This window comes from Opisthocomus hoazin, chromosome 1 (genome assembly GCF_030867145.1).
Source record: "Opisthocomus hoazin isolate bOpiHoa1 chromosome 1, bOpiHoa1.hap1, whole genome shotgun sequence".
Taxonomy (NCBI): domain Eukaryota; kingdom Metazoa; phylum Chordata; class Aves; order Opisthocomiformes; family Opisthocomidae; genus Opisthocomus; species Opisthocomus hoazin.
Genome location: NC_134414.1, coordinates 135741567 through 135762240, shown reverse-complemented (window position 1 = coordinate 135762240; position 20674 = coordinate 135741567). Strand labels below are relative to the sequence as shown.

Below are 20674 nucleotides of genomic sequence, written 5' to 3'. Positions count from 1 at the left end.
TCTTCAGCTTCACGTACATCTCGAAATGGAAATGCAGTCTGCAGCCACGTGCAGATCGCCTCTGAGGAGGGCAGTGGCTGTGGAGTAGAGGCTGTCTTGTAACGCTTACCTTAAAGGGCCAAGATGGAGGAAAGTATCACAAAAAGCCATTAGCAAAATGGTATGATAAGATAAATAAGCATGGTATGGAGGTAGCTTTTTAAAGTAGATGCAGTTTCCGGGTGAAGGAAGGTAGAAGTCAGAAACTAATCCCCCTCAGAGCTGAGCTCATTACATTGGGTTACTGAGTAACTTGCACTGTGCCTTGCCTTGGAATCGGTCCTGCAGTGTCCCAGAGCACTTTCCCCCTTGCTGTGATCTGATTTCCTTCCAAGTTTTTCAGATTCAGCTCGAAGACAGTGGATGGCTTGCTGCCATTATCGCAAAGCTTCCGCTGTATTGGTGTGTAGCTTTGTTCCTTTTCTGCTCATCAGAGTCCTGGAGGTGAAGGGCCTTTTTGGCTGGCAAGGGGAGTCATGTAAAGAGAGAGGGAAACCACTGAAGAAGGCTGCGTTCTCTCAGTTGGAGAGTCCCAGCCTAAAGCAAATCACCATCTTTTTTTGTGAAAAGAGGAAGAAAACAAGACCTTCCTCATTGAGTTGTGCACCCTTAATTCTGTGAAAGACAGGTCTAGATCTGGAGTTTCAGGGTGATGTTTTCATTGTTGGTAGAACTCGACTTTTAATTCTTCATTCTCTCTTCTTGTGTACTTCTAGGTTACGGTACCAGGGATATTTTGGAGGTGTAACTGCTCTAACAAGAGAGCAGTTTTCCAAGGTGAATGGATTCTCAAACAGCTACTGGGGTTGGGGTGGAGAAGATGATGACCTTCGCATCAGGTAATAAATAAATAACAGGTTAAAGGGAAATGGGTGTGAGGGGGGGAGGCACTGATTTAAAAAATAATTTAAACAAAACAGTGTGACTTCACACCTAGCCTCCAAATGTGGAACGCTACCGGAGCCTTCAGTTCAAAACAGTATTGCAGGGGGGATTTGGAGTGTGAGATGCAGGTCTGTGAACTGTTCCCTCTTTGAAAAGGTCAGGCAAGCCTGAGACCTGGTTCTTCTCCTGACAGCATTGTTGGCTGGGTCTGGGGTTTGGTGTGGGTGTGGGGGTTGGTTTGGCTTTTGGTTTTGTGGTGGTGGTGTTTTTTGTTTTTCTCAGCCACACAGTATTTGTGTTCTTGCTTGGAAACCAGTTATAACTGAAATAGTGAGATTGAAGTCTGGAGCGCAGTTTGCTAAAGAGACACAAAGGTACTGAGTTCCAGTACTTTGCAAGAGCGTGGGAGTGTTTTGGTGGGATTGGATTTTTTGCATTCATTGACTACCGTGTGTTTGTACGTGGGTGGTGGTGATGGTAGTTAAGATAGTGAACAACTTGAATTTTAGAAAAACTGCATGTATATGCATTCGCCCTTTGGTCTTGTTAAAAGTTTTGCAGACGTGCGTGTCAAAGTAGGAGAAGCTTGTTCGTTTGAGAGGTTTATAGTGAGACAGAGAAGTCAGCAAAACTTTTATGTAGATCTTTTGCCCTTTGCCTAGGAGGAAATCTCTAATCCTGCATTGCTGTTAGTGAAGGAAGGAGAGGAGGGAAAGGGGAAGAAAAAAAAAAAAAAAACACAAAACCCACCCAAACCCCTGCAGCCCCACAAGCTCTGGTGGCAGAGCCTGTCAGTTTGTAACCTGGCTGTACTCTGTCATTCCTAAGTGTTTATTCCTTTCAATTGCTTAAATATTGTCCTGGTTTCGGCTGGGATAGAGTTAATTTTCCTCCCAGTAGCTGCCGTGTTTTGGGTTTAGTATGATAAGAATGTTGATAACACTGATGTTTTCAGTTGCTGCTGAGAAATCAAGGACTTTTTCCAGTTTCTCATGTTCAGCTGATGAGCAGGTGTGCCGGAGCTGGGAGGGAGCACAGCCAGGCAGACAGCCCAGGCTGGCCAATGGAAATATTCCATGCTATAGACATCATGCTCAGGTTATAGGGGTTGGCTGGGTGGGCTCCCCAGTTCAAGAAAGATGAGGAGCTACTGGAGAGAGTCCAGCGGAGGGCTACGAGGATGAGGAGGGGACTGGAACATCTCTCCTACGAGGAGAGGCTGAGGGAGCTGGGCTTGTTCAGCCTGAAGAAGAGAAGGCTGCGAGGGGACCTAATAAATGCTTACAAATATCTCAAGGGGGGGTGTCAGGAGGATGGGGCCAGACTCTTCTCAGTGGTGCCCAGCAGCAGGACAAGGGGCAATGGGCACAAACTGAGGCACAGGAAGTTCCGTCTGAACATGAGGAAGAACTTCTTCCCTCTGAGGGTGACGGAGCACTGGAACAGGCTGCCCAGGGAGGCTGTGGAGTCTCCTTCTCTGGAGATATTCAAGACCCGCCTGGACAAGGTCCTGTGCAGCCTGCTGTAGGTGACCCTGCTTTGGCAGGGGGGTTGGACTAGATGACCCACAGAGGTCCCTTCCAACCCCTACTATTCTGTGATTCTGTGATTCTGTAATGGTTTGGGTTGGAAGGGACCTTAAAGATCATCTGGTTCCAACCCCCCTGCCATGAGCAGGGACATTTTCCACTAGACTCAGGCTCAGAGCTCCATCCAGCCTGGCCTTAAACACTTCCTCTCTTGTCTGGGAGTTTGAACTTTTCCGGGAGTTTGGTCTTTTTTGGGAGTTTGGTGAAATTTGCCATTTTTCGGGTTCCGCGATCACTCCTCAGGCACTGGCTGCAAATTGGTTGTCAGGTGGTGAGAAAAATTGTATTATATATAGTTTGTTTTGCATTATCATTAGCATCTTCCTTTGTTTTCCTAGTAAACAGTCTTTATCTCAACCCTTGAGTTTTACCTGTTGTCCGTTTGTCCTCCCCATCCCACTGGGGGGTGGGGGGAAGAGGAGGGGTGAGCGAGTGGCTGTCCAATGCTTAGTTGACAGCTGCTGGGTTAAACCATGACAAATATGCAAGCGAATATTTGGGGAACATAAAATTCATATCCCTGGTGATATTAAATAATTACACTGGTGAAATCAAGTGTGTTGAAGTTAGGAAGTTCCAAATGTAAGTTTTTCTCTGGGTTGGTTCAGCAGATCAGTCAGGTGTATCTCAAGAAATCTGAAAGGTCTACTGGTGACATGGATTTCTGTCCCTTCGTAATCACACCAGCTTCTTCCCTGTGACCTCTTGGGGGGCTGGCTTTTATAGTGGTAGGGGATGGCTTGGCACCATCTGATTCCCCATCTCCCTGAGAAGTGTCACCGTTAATGAACGAACAAAAACGTGATGGTGGTGGTGGTTCAGATGTTCCTGTGAGCAGCAGAGAACCAGCTCTGCAGGAGATCATTAAGATCTGCTGAGGGTCCCCACAATGTTTGCAAGCAGCTGGAATCAAAAGTGATGCTCGCTTGTGCATGGCACCTTGGCAGCTCTTGCGGTCATGGTGTGGAAACCAAATCGTATGACCCAGAGTGCACACTGCGACTGGACTTGGCTCGTGCCTTTCCTCTTGCGTAGACCTTGGGCTGGGCTGGTTACAGAGCCTGCAGCGGGCAGGTAATGGGCAGCTTGCTGTCTCGGTGGGTGGCTGTATGGAGATCCTTGCAGCTTTCCTCTGCGAAGGCAGCAGATGGCAGCATCCCCTTCAGTATCTTCAAGAGCGTGGGGCCAGAGTGCTCTAGGTCCTGGCTTGTGCCTCTGTGCTAGATCTGATGGTCTCTTTTGGGCCCCTTCCTAAGGTGTGCTCCACAAAGAGATTTTCAGATCCTTTGTTTGATAATTCACTGCTACCAACAGTCACTGGAAAGCTGTAGGGGCTCAATTTCTTCAATTCTTTGTTTCCTATTGCTATTTCAGTTGCTCATCTGACTAGCAAAGACCTGGGCTATTCCTGAATTCCTTTGTCATGAAGTTAACCCTTTCTGCTGACAGAGCAGAACTGTTGTGCTCCACAGATACACCTAAGGCCAAAAGCTCCCATCGATCAAGTGCCTGACGCCAGACACTTACACCCACCCATGGGGCTCGGTGGTTCTGGCGCTGTTCTCAGAAAGCAATTTATCTTCATGCCAACAAATAAAAACAACTTGGCAGCTGTCTGCCAACTACTAAAAAAGAAAACAAGCTTTTTTTTTGAAGTGGAGAATGCTCCTGCCTTATTGCAGGAGTTGAGATGCACTGTTGCAAAATATGTGGAATCTTGCTGCAGACCTCCTAGGTTTAATACAGGGCAGTACAAACTAGGCCAGACAATACTAATTTAAATGTACTCTGTTGTATAATGTGTGCTTAAAGCTCTACGTGATTTCTACTCTAGTAGCTACCTGCCCCTGTTCAAAAGAAAGGGGTATAGGTCACCCTCCTGGACCTGTTCTCCAGAAACACAACTCTGAGCCCCATTTCTCTGGCAAAATGGGTTGTGGAAGAGATGAAGATGAGTTTCGCACAGTCCTCTGTGCTTGCTTTGATGGCATCTACAAGAGATGAAGTCTCCACATGTTGTATTTTTCCTTGAGAGCTTGTTCATAGGTGACGTCTTGCTCATGGCACTATTGTTTTCTTCCAGGGTTGAGATGCAGAAGATGAGAGTGGTGAGGCCATCTGCTGATGTAGCCAGGTACACAATGATCTTCCACAAACGAGACAATGGTAATGAGGAGAATAGAGAGAGGTGAGTCGAGAATAGTGTTCCACCTTGCATTGTCTTGGCATGTGGCTAGGAGCCAGGCAGCTGGGGGCCAAGTTCTTTGCTCTAGGCCAGACAGGCATTTTGGGGTACACAGAGGCTCTGGCGGACACCCCTCTTCGCAGCTGGCAGCTATTCTGTACATGAGATCTGCCTAGAATCGACTGGGTGATGTTCCTTAGAAACTTCCGCAGTTACAGTTAGATGGGTATGATTTGAGCGTGTGATTTCAGAGATTAAACCGAAGTTCTTTTTTCCCCATGCCTGGTTGTCCATGCTGAGGACAGGAGGAGCAGGGCTTTTACATTCCCAGTAGATACGGAATGGCAGTAGCTCTGCCTCCAAGTTTACTAGTAGTGACAGAGAATTCAGAACTTCTCTCCTATGCACGTCAGTAAAGATTTTTCTCCTCTTTGTCCTCAGGATGAAGCTTCTACATCAGGTGTCTAGAACGTGGAAAACAGATGGGCTGAACTCTTGTTCATATAAACTGCTCTCAGTGGAACATAACCCTTTATACATCAACGTCACGGTGGATTTCAGCGTGCAGCCCAAGGTCTCATAAGGATGAGCACCACACAGGTCACAGGAAATGGCAACAGGTCGTGTTTGTAGTCGCTGTTACAGCAGATGACTCCTGGCGCTCTGCTTGAAGAGTACTTCAGTAGCACAGAAGAAAGTTTTTCTTCACAGCATCTAACTGATTGGTTGAGAATTTCCTTTTCTGAGGAGCAGAGATGTGGACTGACCTGAGGGAACAGGTCCTCATGTTCTTCTGTGCACCTTCCGCTGGGACACCTGCCAAAGTGTCCTTGTCTGGGCTGGTCAGGTGGAAGGACTTGAACTAAGAATTCTTCACCAACTACAAACTTGCTGAGAAAAGCTAATTTTTTCCAGCCTGAGGGAAAACTGCTTATGGGTGAGGGAAGGGCAATAATGGTAATGGGTGAGGAGATGTTAAAAATCTCTCAATAAATACACTCCATTGAATTCAGAAGGCCTCTCTTGTCTTTCATGAGCTCAGCTCACCCTGCTGTGGGACTACTGAAGGGTCCTGTGGCAAAATGAAAGTCTCGGTTCTGCAGTGGGCTGCAGGCTGTGTGCTACTCCGGGAAGATCTGGAAGGAAAGGCAGTGGCCAACTATGTCAGATGGAAAGAAATTCCTGTCCCCATTTTTTAATGCTTTGGGCCACACTGTTAGCAGAGTGCATGTTCATATGCCATACCCAGGCCATTATTATTTGTGATTCGTGTTTTGGAAGACTGGTGAAAGTCTGTGGACAACTCACTGTTCTACTGTGCTACAGATTCCTGCAAAAATCTTGATGAGAGCAGTGTTGTTACAGCCGGTTGTCGGATGTGCATCCCTTGCAGGTAGATGTGAAGCGAGGCTTGGGTGAGTTTTGTTTAGGACACAATATATATGAAGAATTACATGACAAAAAACAACTGCTGCTTACTATAATATTGAATGATTCTCTAGCCAGTTGACACATTATTTCAACTGTAGAGAAGACTGAAGTTTTAAATAAGTTCTTGGGTATTAAGTGGGATAGATGCAGCTTGTCAGTGAACAGGGAATTTTAGTATCTACAAGGAACAATAAAAAAAATACCCTGTGACATGCTTGCAAAACAATTGGACCTGGTGTAGGCAGGGCTACTGCCTGACTTTAATCTTTCTTTCTCTATACAGAAGGGGCAAGGTCTTGGGCAGACTCTATCAGTCTCACAGTCAAGTAAGTACAAATGCGTTCCTGCCAGGGTCACAGCTCCACTGTTGACAAGTTTGACTTAGTTTTTCCACTAGTATTTCATTTCTCAGAAGTATTTTATGTTGAAGACAGATCAACCTTGAAAGATAATTGTTTGAGCAACAGCTGAAATAGTGGATTGATTTCCCTAGTCTGAGCAGGAGGTTAGGCTGGGTGACAGCCTCAGGTTCCATTCAGCCTGAATTATTTACAGCTACAATAAAAACATTTTGAACACTGATGGATCAGGCCATAAAAAAACAAGGACTTAAGCTCTGGTTGTGTCTGGTTTCTCCTTTATTACACTCTTATTAAATATGCTAGAAAATCTTAACCCAAACACATAAACTTATTTTACTCAAATTCACAACCGATATTTACAAAACTGGAACGGGCTTCAACACTTTTGCAAAATACAGCATGTCAGAGGCCTGTCTGACAGAAGAGCTTGCATCCCAATTAATACTTTGGCACAAAGCAGGACAGAGCTACCCAGCTGTGGAACACAGGTTCCAGAAAACTTGGGTCAGCTTTCTGTCAAGGAGACCTTGATGACCCGAGGGCTGGGAGGCAGGTCTGGCTCAGTTTTACAGTGCCTTGACAATTTTTCCAGTAGGCCACAGCCTGCGTATTAGCTATCATACCTTATTCCTGAAGCCTTTTCTTCTAAATCTTAAACAGGTAGAAGAAAAGTGAAATGCATGAAAGACAAAAGGATTAGTCTCGGGTGACGCCGACCCCACACTGCAACAGGAGGTGGAGGTTGAATGCCCATATGCATACTGCCATGCTGAGCCCAAACTCTGCTTTTGTTTTCTTAAGAAAATGGAGGAACATATCCAATGTCCACAGTGATGTTGGTATAAAGAGGATGCTTGGTCCTGGAAAGGAGCTTGAACTCTAATGAATTCATTCCATCATCTTTCCATGTTTTTCTGGTGTTGTGTCGGGACGTAGGCCTGAAGAAGGAAGAATACCTGCAGTTAGATAGAAGAACAGAGGTGATGTTTGCAGCTGAAGCTGCAGAAGAAATAGTCTTCCAGAGGGGGTAAGGACTCAGCAGATGAAAGCTGCTCGCAGAAACACGCCAAGAAAATTCTCATCACGTAACACAGACTAGAGAGAGAAGGCATTTTAGAGTGAGTTCACACCGAGTATTCTACAGGAGGACAGTTTGGACTGGAACTGAATCAGACAGGGAGACCAGTGAGGTGGCAACTACAGTCTGCAAAAACCCAAGACACTGGCAGCACCTGGGAGTGCGACACAGAGGCTTGCAGCAAGGGTGTACATAGGCTGCTGCAGGTAGGTTTTAAGGCAGGGTTGTTACGGAAACCTGAGTTTTGAGATGACAGAGGGAAGCCTGCAGTGTTGGTATCAGAAGTTTCCACCATGCTTGACCCAACACCCTCCTCCAGCTCTTTTATATAAAAACTGAGTCTTTGCTAAGGTCTCTCATAGCACCTTCCTCATGTCTTCAAACTGGAGTACTGCTTTCCACTATTTTAATGGCACATTGTAAATCCACACAGATGGAGGAGCAAGGTTTTATTATAGGGAGGTTGTATCAAAAGTGCCTCTTCAAACTGAACTCTCCCTACTTACAACAGGCAGTATTTTTTTTAAAGTTTTATTCCTTGAATAATTTGATGCTTACATCTGTGTTAGCTTCCTAGTTCCCACGTGTCCTTAACAGTAGGAAACTAGGAGAAACCCTTCAAATGAAGAGACAGGTGCAGAATCATTCAGTTGAAACTGACTGGGAGCCTTCTTCAAATAGCCACATTAAAGCAAAAAAACAAGCAGTGGCATACTTTCTGCCTGTTCCGAGGAAGATGACGGTAACAATCAACCTGCCACAAGGCAAAGAGCACCCTCCTAACTGCTCCCCCCCACAGTTACCTTCTCCAAGGCTCTTGTGTCTCTGTGCCTTCATTGTAGTCCATCACTTTGTAGCGTCCAAGGTGAGGTGACGTCCGAACTATCTTCATTCCTGCTAACTGAATCCTTTAAAACAACAAACAAAATGTTTGCTTAGACATAAAGATGTCATTTCTAGGCTTAGTTACAGGGAAATTCAAAGTCAGAGATTATTTTCAGTGTTAATGCAATCAAAGCAAAATGCAGAAGCTGAAGGGAACGAGTTTTACCACCACAGTGCCGCATTGTCTGCTCTAGCAGGTTCTAACCCGGCTGGGGATAGAAAGCTCCCAGCTGCAGTGTGCTTTGGCAGGGTGCAAAGAGGATTAGAGCAAGCAGGGAATGAACAACAGCATACAGAGCATTCAGGAGCAATTTCCATGAATCTGGCAATTCAGCATTATTTTCACTTCCTTGTAAGACCAGAGCTCTTACTGCCTAGAGGTCTAGTACCTAAACTTAAGAGGGAAAAAAAATAAAAGGGCAAAACCTCCAACCCGGCAGTTTCTGAAAGGAAGCCAGTCACGCGTTTCAGACTGAGATTAGGCTTCTCCCTGTTCTTTGAGAAGTGCCCTTCATTCAGATGCCCTGATTAGAGGACTGGCTTCATAAAAGATTAGTGATTAACGCAGGCACCAGACAGATGTGAGCTGCTCAGCTGCAGGACAGTTAGACAGGAAAAAAGTGAACCGAAGGCTCAGAATTCCAGAAGAGAGCTCCTAAAAATCACCATTCTGGGTGACTTTCAAGCAACTGATTGCTGATGTCATCTCTGTTAGTTTACCAATGAAAAGTGCCTGTAATAGTGCTGGGGCTAGCAAACCTCTGTTACCACAGAGAAAATTCCTGTGAACATAAGAACGAATGTTTGCTCAGTGGAGGTTATCTAACTGGCATGTTTGCAGCATTTGATTGCCTTCCACTGAGATCTGGTGCAGCAGCAAGCTGCACTGAAACTGGAACGTTAGAAAGCTGGAAGAGGCTACAGAACTGAAAATATTTGTTAGTCTAGAGCCATCAAATGATTACAACGCTTCATTGACAGGAAGACATGCTAGTATTTCAGATTGAGTTTTAGACAAGGTTTCTTGTTTTCTGAACACAAGCTTATTGCACATTCAATCAAGAAGACAGGAAAAAGCAAGAACACTAAACTAGCTTTGCTGTTACAGTTTTTGCATTTCAAGATTCAATGAAGATCGTAATATTGAACTGTTAAGAAGAACCCAACAGACTTCCCTGTAGTTGATAATGTTAACATGCAAGTGGTTCCAGTTAGAGTAGTGTTTTCTTTTAATAAAAGGTAGATCCTGGTGTTTGCTAGGACTCATAGTACAGAGTACTACAGTCTGTCAGCTGTAAGTAGCAGCCTTTTCTTTTTTCCCCCCACTAACTCTGCTTTAATAAGCAGTATCCCAGCATAAAATCTTTACGTGGGACTTTTTTTTTTTCCATTTCAGTGTCCAGTTTCAAATACTAATTAATTTTGTTGTTATGTGGTAAGAAGTGCTTTAGCACCTCCTAAAAATCCAAATCCCAGTAAGTGCATCGAGCTGCCCATTCAAAAACAGCCAGCTCATTCCCAACTTCCGCAGGTTGAGACTCCAGTATGTGAAGAAATCATTAACAGGCACTGTCCACGGCCTCCATGTACCCGCCGGCCAGGACATTGCTAATCGTTAGTATAAATTTTCAGAGAAACAACACACGATTTACTTCCCTTCAAGAAAGGGCCATTTTGGGATGTACGTAACCCACTTGCCTGAAGAGATTTCTGTACAACCGACATGACTCTACCACTGATACTGAAAACCACATTAGATGCCCAAGCTGTACTAAGAACAGCTGAATAGACCCAGCATTGTAGTGTTTGATTTAAAGACCTATTTTCCTGGCACTCCATTCCTTTAGTAAATGCTGAATCTCTAAACAATCATGTACCCTTTTAGTTAGCTTTCTCTGAAAGGAAAAGGAGGAATTCTGTGTTAGAAAATCTGATTTGCAGTTCCCAGAAGAATACTGCTTTGTAAAAACTCCTACAGTCCTCGAACAGAACATTCCACCGAAACCGTGTAACTTGTCACACTGTGCAAGACCAAAAAACACACAAGGCCTTTATTGTCAGTACGGTTTTATAAACTCCCCATGAGCTTGCCTCAGTGCAGAATGATGAAGGTGCACAGTGCACCTAAAAAGCTGAGTAAAGAAGCTACAGCCATGATTTTTTACTTGAAGAATTCGCATTAGGCAGAGTACCTGGAACTAAAACTCATTGTATTCACTTCTATAGCTTGCTGCTGCCATGGCAACAAAAGTACAAGAAAAAACAGCAGATCTTGCCATCACTGACTCACAATAGTATGCAGGCTCCTCCATCACCCAGCACTGAAGAAAGAAGTTAAAATTCCTTGTGTTCCTTAATTCCAAGTCTTGGTGATTAGATAATACTTGGAGCAACCTAGATGCCCAACATAACTTAAATTCCCAACTGTCCCGAGAATTTAATAAGTACCTTCTCAGTTTTCTTATTCGTCAAGCTTGCAGATGCCTTCCTTCCCTCGGGGTGTGCATATCACTGGAGTCATTTGGCAACTACCGGTGGTTATAACTCCTTGGACATGCTCCAGAGCGACTGAAGGCACAAGGATAAGGAGTAACATTCTGCCCTCCAGAGTCTGAGGAAAGCTTTGTCCTCCCAGCACACAGTGATTGGATTCATAGATTCTGAGCATCTTGTGACATTAACCACCCCCAACACCAAAAGCATTTTAGATTGTAGTGATACTGCAAGCATGTTAAGGAACCCCATCTTAGTTCCTTTCCTGGGGTAATGCTGTATGTTTCACTAGCCAGCTTGGTTCCATTTTAAGCCTGTCCCGTGCATTCGTACCTTGTAGCAATGTCATCATTTTCACCACCACTGCCCCAGTATGTGTTCGGAAACCCATTCATCTTCATGTACTGTTCTGGAGTCAGAGCAGATACACCCCCAAAAAAGGACTTATATGGCAGACTAAAAGAGAGAGGAAAAAGAAAAGCATCAATATTGAAGGCTTATACCAGTCCTCCACAAACTTAGTGTGATCCAAGTCATGTATCTATTTATTGCATACCTTACAGACAGTCATGACAGTGACAAACTCCAAAAGAGCACAAACACTGTAGTTTCTATCGTGTGCTGTCCCCCCTCGTCATTCTCCCGGCCCCCAGACCAAAGTAAAACTGGTTTTGAAATTCACATCTTGAGCTAGTTCAAAATACCCTCATACTATCACACATCTTCCACGTAATCCAGTCATTCCCACTCTATACTTTTATTCTGGAAGGAAAAGCAAACAGAAATCTGCCAGTCATTTGCTGAGCTAAGAGTGGAACAGCAAACTGCTGGCAAGGAACTGTTCAAGATTGCTTACTTTGGTCAAGAATAGCCTTTTCTAGGGAAGTCACTACTGCAAAACAAACAAACAAAAAACCCTCTTAAAGGTTGTATCTTTCACTGTCCCCATTCATACTTTCTATGCAGAACATAAACCAACTAGGATACACAGATCCAAAGCTAATGGAGGCACTTACATGTACTGAAACTTATCCATGGCACTAGCCATATGCTTGGGATAGTATTCATCGCAAACATAGAGATTATAATCGTTCTCAGGTACTAGGTCCACATCGTGCAGGAGAAGGCAGTCCCAGTCTTCATCCTTCAGGGCTTCCCGGACACCAACATTAAGCAGCTTTGCTCGGTTAAACGTACCGTTCCCCACCTGGAAAAGAAAACCTACATTTCTTCACCAAAGCAACAAAAGGGGTAAGTCAATTAAAACTGATGTTAGTAAAAAAGCCTTATTCAATTGAATGGCACTGGGATGAATCAACACTGGCTGCAAACGTCATGCCCCAGACTATGAAAATTTTACCCATTCTCTTCATGATATTCTCAGCAATTCTAAGCTTTGCTGTGTCAGGGGCTATACCGTGGGCACCTGCAGGCGGCTGACTTTTAAGAGACCAGTAAGTCAATGCTCAGGTGTACATCTGCACATCAACACTTTCCCCCGACTACTGCTTATTACAGCTTAGAAATGAGAAAACAGATCTTGGTCACAAATACTAAAGCTTCTCCCTCCCAATCATCTGTCAGTTTTAATTAATGAATCCCAAACTTGCTCTCTCACCACTGATTTTTTGCAATACCAGCTCAGGTCAGTTAAAAATGGCTGTTTGACCTGCAAAGGTTGGCCCACAGCAGGGTCAAGCCAGATGGTTTTATTTGATGGAGACTAAAAATATCCGCTTCAACATTTAGTCTCAAGAGTTTTGGTCAGCAGCCACACTGACAAGGTATCGACAAACCACATTCAACTCCTGAACAGATGGAAATACAAGTTACCACTTAATGACAACTTTATTCCTCTAGAAGAAGAAAAAAAAAAAAGAAAAAGCAGAACAAATCAATAGCAGAACGATGATCTTGACAAGTGATATGATATTTCAACCATTAGCAGCCAAGGAGATGGGACAGCATATAACTGACCTGCTCTAAACTCACGCAAAAAATGCTATTTCCACATTAGAAGATTCACGTTTCTTGTTCAGAAGCTAACCCTCAGCCGGGCAGCTCGGTTACACCACCAGGCACATCCAATTCAGAGTTACCTGCTGAATCAAGTAGATGCTGTAACTGAGCTGCTGGCGCTGCAAGAAAGGATGAATATAGTAGAGCAGATGGTGAAGGTGCTTCTCCTGGTTCCTGTAGGCTACAAGGATGGCCGATTTGTAGCGGGCCACGCAGTGAGGTGGTCTGTAGCGGCCACCAGACTGAACAAAAGGATTTTTTTTGATGATTGTTCTTTCACTATGGAGCACCCTGAAGGTGATGGTTAATGGACCAACTGTAAGGAGAGACAGAAAACAAAGTAAGATCAATGATGTTTGTCAGCCTCCACTCAAGCCTATCAGATTAGCTAGATTACTTTTTACTACTAAAGACACCAGCTCTACCATAGCACAGAACAGTTCACACCATGACACAGATGCGCCCACATGATGAGTTCCACCGCTGCCTGCTGGTCACCTCCTCACGGCTCCCCAGCAGGCGATCACCCAGCGAGCATCCCGAGTGCCAGCGCAGCCAGCAAGCCTCACGCGGCTCCTGCGCAGCCTGCTTTGTCCTGGTACTGGGTCCCTACTACACAAGGAAACCTTCTGTCTGGTGCTGCTTAGATGGGATCCTTGAATAAATGTATTCACTGCAAGAATAGCTCTGAAAATGAATCGCGATAAACAGACATGTCTGCTTTTGCTACCCACATGGAAAAAGTCTCCAAGCCTCTTTCAGAGGAGGTTCAAAGACAACCATGTCCAAAAGGATACTCAGCGAGCTGGGGGAGAAACAGTCTAAAGCGGAGATGAATATGAACTTGAGGAAATGTTAGGTTTCAAGTTCAATTTGATCTTAAAATCACATGCCAAAAGGGCTGTATTTGCTCTACTATTTAATGATATACACTGTGCTAAGCAGGCAGTACTTCAAAATTTTGGGAGAAGCAGATGACAGAACTGAGAACGAAGAACAGAGATGTCACATATTTTCAGGAACAGGCACAGGGTAGCAAAAGAAACTACATAAGATAGTTCCACTACTCAGCACCTTGATTTTAAATGCAAAACATATCCAGCATGTTTAACAGTTTTTACCTAATTAAAAAAATTAATTCTGCATTTTTATCTGAATTCTTCCATTCTTCAGATGTAAAAAGCTTTTTACAAGTCACAAGTAAGAACGAATCAATGTAAAGTGTCAATCACCATTTTAACACAAGTCTCGCATTGTAACAATATGAACAAACAAATCCCATAGTTCTTTAAATGCCTGTCCTTCTGGGCAGCGAGACAAGGTTCCAGAACTAGCAGAAGAGTTGTATTTATACACAAAGCAGTGTGTCTTAGTGGTTTCCAACCACTATCAGCTTCTAAGGAAACAAAGCACAAATGCAGAACAAGATTAAAATCTATTACCTGAATGAAGTAGGAAGAAACCTTTACCTAAGTGACAGTTAAAAACTGACAATTTCAAATGACAGCTTTAAGTAGGACCAACAATTCCCTGCAGGCCATGCTATCCAAAGACAAAATATTTTTTTGCACCAGAAGCCTGTGAGGCAAGTTGATGCGTTTTGTTTTGTTTTGGTTTTAAATAACCATAAATAAGTTTTTATTTTCCTTCCAAGCTCATAGTTAATCCTATAGCTGTCTTAAACCAAGTTTTCAGCATCTTGTAAGTCAGACTCCCTCTTAAACGATTGAAATAAATTATTCTCTCAAAAAACTTCCAATAGTGAAGCCTGGGAAAGCAAACGTTTAGGCTTGGTGTTTAGTAGCTTGAATTTGAGCAGGGAAAGGTGCGGGTGTGTCTTAAGTCTAATTAAGTACTTGAGCAGGTGAGTCCAGAAGATACTTCTTCCAGCCCATCCTACATTCAAGTCTCTGCTACAATTCTAACGAAAAAAAAATGAGCCTGTGTTCACCCACATCCTGTTTAACTGACACAGAAGGAAGCAACACCCCTCCATTGTTCTGTTGCGGTTTTTTTTTTTTACGAGCGCTAAGAAGGCTTAGGGACCGAATTTAGTATAAGATTCAAGTTGTCCATTCAGAACTGGGAAACATTTTGCTGGTATGTGGAAGTTGGTACACCTCACATTTCTGATGGGCAAACCTATAACTGATAAGTGTCTCCTCCTCAAGAAACACACATAATGGCACTTCCTGAAGGTCAGTCTGAACAGCCACTGATCCCACTCCTCACACTGTCAAAAAAACTCTGGCCCCTGGGAATCCCACTTCATGGTTTTTGTTGGTTGGTTGTTTTTTTGTTTGTTTTTAAAAGGAAAACCTGAATTTTGCTTCTCAGCAATATCTTGCAAAAGCTGACTCTTAAGTATCACGTCTCAATCCTTCCCTAAGCATCTAAAATGCAGGAGGAATTTGATTTTGACTGTTACCCTCAGCAGGAAACTGGAGTACATTGCCATACCTTCAAACCTGAAACAGAAGAGTAGTTCTTCAGAGAATCATGCTGTGGGCCCCTGAATCTAGGTCACATTTATCATTAAGATTTTATGATGTTATTACCTACTTCTACGCAGTTTCCTGTTCTGCCTTTAAGACCACCACATTTCAGTCCAACATTGTTTTTAACTTGTAATTTATGTTGCTCTTTAGATTTATGAACTCGCTGATTATCAGATCTTTTAACTAAAGCACCATTAGCCACTGATGTGACAAGTGGACCTTGCTAAAGAAGTGTTATTTCCAGATTGGATTTCAACTACAGATCATTGCTCCAAGGAAAATATAAGAAAGGGAATTAATCCCTTTTGTTCTCCCACAAAGGCAAGGTCTTGTTTTCTATAACACATCTGGGGCTCTTGTACTGCAGACTAAGATTGTGTAGCGATAAACCTTAAATTAAAAAAAAAAAAATCTAAATTTTAATATAAGGGTAGGAGTAACACAACACGCAAGTTTTACTCCTGTTGTCTCCTTCCATACCCAAGCATATGATCCATGAGAGCAATATCTGCTTTTTTTCAGGTTTTTCAAGATGTCGTGTTCTTCTGAGCTGCCTGGCTCCATACTACAAACAACTTGGCTCACAAACTCAATGCAGTATATGCCAAGGAAACAGAAAAAAGTTAGTCTGTGACTTACATCCCCAAAACCTCTGGCTACCCTACGCTCCTTGGCCACAAGCTAAATTCTGGCTCTCGGGTCTCCTTGCTGCCCAACTCACAAAAGGCTAACGCACTGTAATCCAGTTAAATCCCAGATGTGAACAGAACAGTTGCAGGCTGGACCAAATAAGGCAAAATAAAACTGCTAAAGCACAGTTTTGGGAAAGGAGGAAAACCCCGTCTTAGACATGCTACAAAGCACAGCATCCCAATACAGAGAAGGTGCAGAATCAACATCCTGAAGTCTCCCAGCAGTTTCTGCGTAGCCTGGTTCCTAAACTCCTTCTGTGCCTGTACCATCACACGGAGGGCATTTAATTAGTATGAAACTTCAGCGTGTAGAGTTAAAACAATTCCCTGTCTGTATTGTTAGCTGGTGCCAGTGACAGCATATTGCCTGCTTGCTTTACTTCCTAGGCAAGACATTTGACTATGAGGAGGATCTATTGATTTTGACCAGATCTATCACATCTTAAGAAAGAAACTACATGACTTCTAAACTCCTCGCTACACATTTAGAGTTAGCAGCTATAATTACTGAGTTCAACCAGAATAAGTAGAACTTACACAAGCTAAACAAACGGGACCAGTAGCATGGACGAATACCTCACCGAGGAAGCGCAGCACCACACACTACATGAACAGAGTCATATTTGTAGAGCTTACCACTGTTTGAATGAAAGAAAAAAAAGGCAGACCAACAGCCTTCATTTAAGCAGCAGTTTCTAGTGACAGAACACAAGGCTGCCTCAAATGCAGCTGAAAATAAACCTCAGCATTACCACCTTTTTACTTCTCTTTCAATCCGAAACTGTAGTAGGAGCGCATCCATTAGGAAATGCAGCAGGAGCTACTCATTACCACAACAGATGGTCACACTCATGAAAAGGTTATGACAGATGGGAGTGAAAGAGACTAATTACTACAAGAAGGGCTTGGAAAAAAAATTCTTCCATAGCATCAGCATAGTTAAAACAGCAGAGTTACAGATAGAACTTTCAACTATTAAAGTCCTCAAGGGCCAAACCAACTCGTTCAGCACAAGACATGCACGAAGTAAAGTACTTCTTACAAAAAAAGCCCCAAACCACAAACCCTGAGTCTTCTAGCATCAAGCTTCTTCCTGGTAAGAGGAAAAGATGAACCGAAACAACCAACACATCTTGCATGCAATGTGAGAAAGTCTGATTTTGAATTTACATGCTACTTTGTTAAGTTTGAGTAAACACAACTGGGGCATATAAACACTTCGCTTTTTCCAAAAACAAGGAGGAAACAGGCAATTGGTTATTTGCGTAGAAGCCTTAACCTTTGACCAAACTTGTGTAATGTATTCACAATATTAATGAAGACCCTGAGTATCTATTACAAGGCTTTTCAAGGTGTCGGTCACAAAAGGTTCAATGGACACCACTAAGTTAGGCACTAAAAAAGTAACATTAGTCAGCAAAAGCCTAATTCTTCCAAGGCAGAGATGATTACCAATTATGCTTTAATTCTTACTCCACAGCCCTGGAAGAACCAAGACGCTGTGGATTCAGGAGGCAGGAAAGAGACAGATGAGCTGCAAGTTGATCTTACATTCAACCAGTTATTGGAATTATCCACTATACACATAAGTGGAAAAAGCACTGCGCTTCATAAAAGCCCTGATGCAGAAATCATTTAAGCCATTTGGCATTCTTCCAGTTACTTTAACACAGTTTGGAGTGGACACAGTGACTTATTACCAGCTCTGAATTGGAGACTGGAGCCCTCAAGAATTGATTTGAAATCTCATTTAATGGAGTTTATGAAATTTATATTAAAAGGCATCGTACTCTCTGATATAATACTTCCAAGAAAGATCAGTCCCTTGAGAGAAGATAATAACAACCAAAGACATTTATAAAGTATTTATCTATCTATTCATATATGCCCATCAAATAAAAAACAAAGGGCAACTACCTTGCAGAGTAGCACGTATTTCTCAGGTTAAAAAAAAAAAAAAAGAAAAAAAAACCCCACAAAAACAAGCCACCGAGAAGAGGCTGGCATATAGTAATGCCAAAAGGAATAATTTATTTCCCTTTAAATATGAGAAGCATCACCGAGTAAACGTTAAGTTGTAGCAGAGCTCTTTTTTTATTAAGCGGAATCTGTATCAATGCTCCAAATGATTTGTCTCACAGCAACAGTGCTTCATAAGCTCAACTCTAATTGTGGAAGTTTTGGTGCATAAAAAATTACTTTGCCTCGTATTTTTTTTTTCCCAGTCAACTCACTGTTTGTTTCTGTCTATAACATTTTATTTTCAGTTTAGTTCTGAAATACCACATGCAGGCCAATCCCCTCTGTTCTCAGCGCTCCCAGGCATGGGCAGAAGAGAAGGTCTTACAAAGATTTCACAGCACCAAGAGCACTGATTAGTGTAATTTTACTCTGTGTCTGCCTCCTCCATACAAAACTAGTCTTGCTTATCTGATGGTTTGCAGGCAAGCTGCACAGAATTGCACCTAGGATTGTTTGGGGTTTGGGGTTCTTTTTTTGGGGGTGGGGTGGGGAGAGTGAGGGTTTCTTAAGACCAAAGCTTTCTCATTTGACTCTCTTTCAGGACAGCGGATTCTTACTAGCCGTGGAGACAATCAGGGTACAGGCAGATCTCTGCTGTGCTTTTTCAAGTAAAACAATTAAGTCTGAAACATAGAGTTGTAACTTCCCAGAAGAACTGATGGCCTGTAGCTAGTGATGAACAGAGACTGCACTAAGACTGTTACAGCTGGCACCTGTGCAAACAGCTCTGTACTCACAGTATTTCAGTATTTAGTAGAGCTGCCTTCTAGGGAAAAACTGAAGCATATACCCCAAAGTTATCATACAATTTCATGGTGCATACTGCATGTATTTCATTCCACTTCAGCAACAGAGGAAGGAAACTTCCCAAAAGAACAAGCATCATTACCAAGACCGCAGTCTAAAAAGGCTCATCCAAGGCGTCCCAGCAGAGTTCTCTAACCTCAGTAAGCAACTTCACACAAGAGTAACCACAGTGCTAGCTTTCCACAGTACTTCCACCTGCGAACCAAAGTCAGCCGTTTGCTCTCACTGTGCTCCACGCATGGTGATCAGCTTTCCTAGAACAGCAGGGCAACTATGAAGTAGTACTCCCAGATTAGTTACGTGCAAGACTTAGATATGCAGAAACCTGTGCAGTATGGAGAAACAGACAAGGGTGACTTACTACACAGTACTCTAAGAACTAGGCATCCCCACACCCACTGCAAGTGGATGCCTACAGAACTCAGCCGTTCTTGGCTGTGTGAGTGGAACTGGTTCACTATTACCAGAGAGGCACCGCTTCGCTACCAACAAACTTGCTTTATGGCGTTGATTTTGTATTTACTTAAAAGTTCCTCAACTGTTTTAGTAGCGTAGGAGCTGGACTCATGCTGCCTTTAGGAACAGATCTGATTTGGTCCTGGTGTAAACACGAATTAACCCGTAACCAGACTTTTAAGTCTAAAGGAGAAGTTTCTACATCTAAAGGACACATAATAACAGGCCAAAAAGATCAACGTGAAGAGCAAGGTGCCAAGCTACATTCTCATACAAACGATATTTAAAGTTAATGTAATCAATTTATATTGAACTGCAGGCTTGATACAAGGTTGAGACAAAAGAACCCAGGAGTTGCAGTGAGTCAGAGGGCAAAATTCTGCAGTTATCAAAGTACAACTGTTGGCACATTTCATATCGGACTGCTAAGGAAAAAAAAAAGTTACTAACTTGGTATTAACACCATGCACTGTCTTCACTCTTGTTGTACAATCTCTACGTAACCAAATCCTCAATATTGGAAGGTTGCAGATCAGCAAAATACCTTTCCTCGTACAACCAATAAAGATGAGTCAGTTAACACACAGTTCTGTCAGCGTGTTACCCCAGGACACCACTTTTAAAGTGGAAAAGTTGAAAGATCCACAACTTCCAAAGTGCCCGGCGTCCTCGCGTACCAACGCCGTGCTGCGGACGCTGTGCATCGATACCTACCGAATATCGGCGACTGCGCCGAGCAGTACGGCATCGTTTCTTCGTTGGGAGCTCGGGCGAACAAGCTGAGGTTGGTATACACATCGTGAGTTCTCGAGTAATCCAGAGCCTGACGGGACTCTAAAAACCCACGAAACACGTTCGAAGGCCCACCGCGGTAGAGGATCAGGATAAATATCGCCTGGCAGACGAACAGAAGCAGCAGGAAGCAGGGATTTTCGACCCGAGAGAGGGACATCGCTTTCAGCCCATGCTCTGGAGTCAGGCCGGCGAGGAGCTGAGCTGCCCTTCCACGGCCAGGGCTACACCGCCCTGCAGGGAAGACCTCCACCTCCTCCTCTTGAAACTTTCCGAGGCGGCAGCGCGCCCTCCCAGCTCCCCTCTCGGAGCCAAACCGCCCCTGCCCGCTGCCAGCGCCGCACGCCGGACTGAAGGGCAGAACAAGCTCTCCTCGCCCGCCCACAGCGGGACGGCCGCGGGGTAGCGGCCCCGAGCCCGGCAGGCGGCGGCCGCGCCTCA

The 20674-nt window shown here is 43.7% G+C and overlaps 2 protein-coding genes across 6 annotated transcripts in view; one reads left to right on the top strand and one right to left on the bottom strand.

Annotated features, from left to right (window-relative positions):
• Positions 1 to 5675, top strand: part of B4GALT4 (beta-1,4-galactosyltransferase 4) — a 35349-nt gene extending 29674 nt beyond the window's left edge. For all 5 annotated transcript variants that reach the window (XM_075437061.1, XM_075437035.1, XM_075437044.1 and 2 more), the window contains 3 exons: positions 756 to 878; positions 4597 to 4701; positions 5140 to 5675. In XM_075437061.1, the coding sequence (XP_075293176.1) occupies positions 756 to 878; positions 4597 to 4701; positions 5140 to 5281 (370 nt within the window). In that variant the 3' untranslated portion in view covers positions 5282 to 5675. The remainder of the gene's footprint in view (positions 1 to 755; positions 879 to 4596; positions 4702 to 5139) is intronic.
• A 1083-nt stretch (positions 5676 to 6758) lies between these two features.
• Positions 6759 to 20674, bottom strand: LOC104328250 (beta-1,4-galactosyltransferase 3). The gene is made up of 6 exons (XM_009933241.2): positions 20156 to 20674; positions 13047 to 13282; positions 11964 to 12154; positions 11281 to 11403; positions 8373 to 8477; positions 6759 to 7429 (listed from the first exon to the last, which is right to left on the bottom strand). Exons 1-6 carry the CDS (start codon positions 20391 to 20393, stop codon positions 7288 to 7290), a joined length of 1035 nt encoding a protein of 344 aa, XP_009931543.1. The 5' UTR covers positions 20394 to 20674; the 3' UTR covers positions 6759 to 7287.